This window comes from Xyrauchen texanus, chromosome 25, assembly GCF_025860055.1.
Source record: "Xyrauchen texanus isolate HMW12.3.18 chromosome 25, RBS_HiC_50CHRs, whole genome shotgun sequence".
NCBI lineage: Eukaryota > Metazoa > Chordata > Actinopteri > Cypriniformes > Catostomidae > Xyrauchen > Xyrauchen texanus.
In genome coordinates this window covers 26,906,798-26,909,670 of record NC_068300.1, presented here as the reverse complement: position 1 = coordinate 26,909,670, position 2,873 = coordinate 26,906,798, and the positions used below count along the sequence as shown (strand labels likewise).

Here is a 2,873-nt window from a genome sequence, read left to right as displayed (position 1 = left end):
AGACAGGCGCTGAAATCGTGTTAATAAGTGGAACGGGCAGGTTACAGAACACTACCGATTCACGATCACGCAGATACCCAGGGACAGGACCATTTGACCCCGGGGCGCTTCCGGCACCCTGCAGAATACCTTAGGCCACATCTTACCAGTAAAGTCTCATTTAAGAGATTACAATCATACAAGTTCAATACACATTAGTATCCATGACACAGGCCTTCAATGAATACATGAAGTAAAAATGTGGCATTTGTGTTGACCTATTCACGTGGTAGGCCTATTTACTAACAAAAAAACAATCCCGGTGCCTTTTATTTTGGACATCCAGAGCTATTACCGTTGCGCAGTTAATTTAAGCCATTAACTGACTATTAAATATATAGAAAAAAGGACATGCAAAACGACCAAATTAAACAGCGTGAGTTTGATAAAAACCGGTGACCTCTGCTTTGCAACAATTAGTAAATCAGAACCCTAAACAGTTTGTTCATGTCAAATGCCTGTTGAATTTGTGGCCACTTGACCATAATCTGTGAAACTTGAAACTTATTTCAGAAACATTAATAGTTAAAAATGAAATAATAATGAAATTGAATGAGTACTGTGTACAACCCAGAGATGGTTCATAGATATATGTTTTAATTATAAAGACATATAAACAATATACAGTATGAAACTCATGTCGCACAAGATCAAATGCTTTGCAGGCTTGATCAAGAAGTTCTTCACAGTTGTACAATACAATCAAGTGAATTGTGCAATAACACTAACAAAATCATTTTAGGCCAAACATTTTATGACTGATGGACACACTGATGGACCAGGTGGAAATAGTTCAGCATATAGTCAGGTTTTTAAATGATCTGCCATTATTTAAGAAATGACTGTCTGTGGGGCATGTTTTTTTCATTACAATAAATTGCATAGTTCACCGATAACGCTGGAACCGAAAGGGCAAATTTATGTCCTTTTTTCTGTTGTGCTTTTTTCCAAACAAATAATTCTTTTTAATCCTTTGCTTGAGGAAAAACGAGACAAGCCGAGGAATTTGAAGGATTTAAAAGCTTATTCCAATAATACTGTGGCCCCCATTTAATGCTGAATTTATTTAACATTATTTGTTGTATTATCTAGCAAATCTGGATGACACGTTGTGGTTATTTAGACATTTTATTTAGCAGGGATTTTGAATTGGATATAAGCCCATTATCAACCAAATATTTCGAAAGCGCATTTAAACCAACACAAGGATGATGAAGGTGAGAGTTCAGGGCGTTGAAGTCAAGGCTTGTCGTTGCAGTGTTTGAAGAGGGTGGAAGGGGTCCCGGAGAAAGAGCTGCATTTCTCCGCGCAGGTGGCCAGTGCCGTGCCCGAAAAGGGGTACACGGCCGCCTGTCCGAAAGGCGCCAGTGCGGTGGGAATGGGTGAGGTTATAGTCTGTCCTTGGTTCAGATAAGCCACCAACCGGCGCATCTCCTCCAGCGCTTGTGCCTGCATTAGGATGTAGTTTTTAGCAAGAAGCAAAGTTGCGATTTTAGATAGTTTTCTCACTGACGGACTGTGCGCGTATGGAATCACAGACCTCAGGCCGTCCAAAGCGTCATTGAGGTCGTGCATTCGTCTCCGCTCCCGCGCGTTGATGCTCAGCCGGAGAGATCTCTGCTCTTTCGGCTTCTTGGCGAGAGTACTCGAGTGCTTCTCTTCGTCGAAGCCCGCAACTCTCTTACGCGGTTCGAGGTGGTCGAAACCGTCGTCTTCGTCGCTAGTCTGTTCCCCGCCACTTTCGTTCGACTTTCCCGTTTGACCGGAGAGGAAATCTGCGGCAGGTGTGAGGGTGAAACGACCAGGACTTCCAGCACCACGGCCAGAGCCGAAGCCGAAGGCAGACTGTCCATACCGCTGCGTCAGGTCCAGCAGGGTGTCATTGCTGATGGATTTTAGCAAGTTTTCTTCCCCCGCATTCATTTTGGAAAATAAAACTAAAACAAAAAACAGAGACCGGTTCGAAAACTCGTCGGCGCTCTTTAACGCTTCCTCGCGCTCTGTATTTTTTCTTTCCTCAAAAGGGATGTGGACAATGAAAACACTTTATCGACAGAGATATTTCTTCCCCCTATCACGTTGAGCACTTGTGTAAGGTTGTTCCGCGCAGACAGTGATGTTACGTGCACTTTAGACGCCTCGACTGAACTTGTGCGCGTTCTTGCAGTGCGTCTTGCCCTCGCCCTGGGCAGATTGAGACTCGCGCTCAGTTCTAGAGGCAAGTGAGTAAAAGCGCGAGGCCCCGCGGGATTATCACTCTGTCCAATCAGGAGGGCGTTTTAATAAAGAAGATTAGACACTGGCACCGTGCTAAATTCAACTGTAGCAATGATAACTGCGGGATAAATTATGGCATAATGTTATACAGGACTGCGTTGTATTATTTTTATTCTCTAAAATATTCGAAATATTCGAATCCGCAACTAAACGCAGTGGGCTATAATAAGTTTTTAATGAGTTATGTATGTTGGCTAATAATCACAACACTGTAACCAAACTCTTTATTCAAGTTTAAGAGCCCTTAATGAGTGATGATTCGATATATTTCTGTAATGTTTATAGAAAGTAATCTGAAACACAGTTGTACTCGTTTTAAAATAATTACATGAATTTGACCACGCAGGCCTTTAGCAATTATGATTCCATGTTATTAGTTGACTTCACGCGTGTCTCTAACCAGAGGTGGGTAGAGTAGCCAAAAACTTTACTCAAGTAAAAGTAAAATTAATCATGTTAAAAATGACTGGAGTAACAGTAAGAAATGTTCCAATAAAAAGTATACTCAAGTAGTATCTAGTTACTTTCACATATAACATTATGGATATTTACTGTAA

General features: G+C 41.6%; 1 protein-coding gene across 1 annotated transcript; it reads right to left on the bottom strand.

Moving 5' to 3' along the window:
* Window positions 1–624: 624 nt before the first annotated feature.
* Window positions 625–2,225, bottom strand: LOC127619345 (class E basic helix-loop-helix protein 23-like). The gene has a single exon (XM_052092237.1). It carries the CDS (start codon window positions 1,960–1,962, stop codon window positions 1,279–1,281), a length of 684 nt encoding a protein of 227 aa, XP_051948197.1. The 5' UTR covers window positions 1,963–2,225; the 3' UTR covers window positions 625–1,278.
* Between the last annotated feature and the right edge of the window lie 648 nt (window positions 2,226–2,873).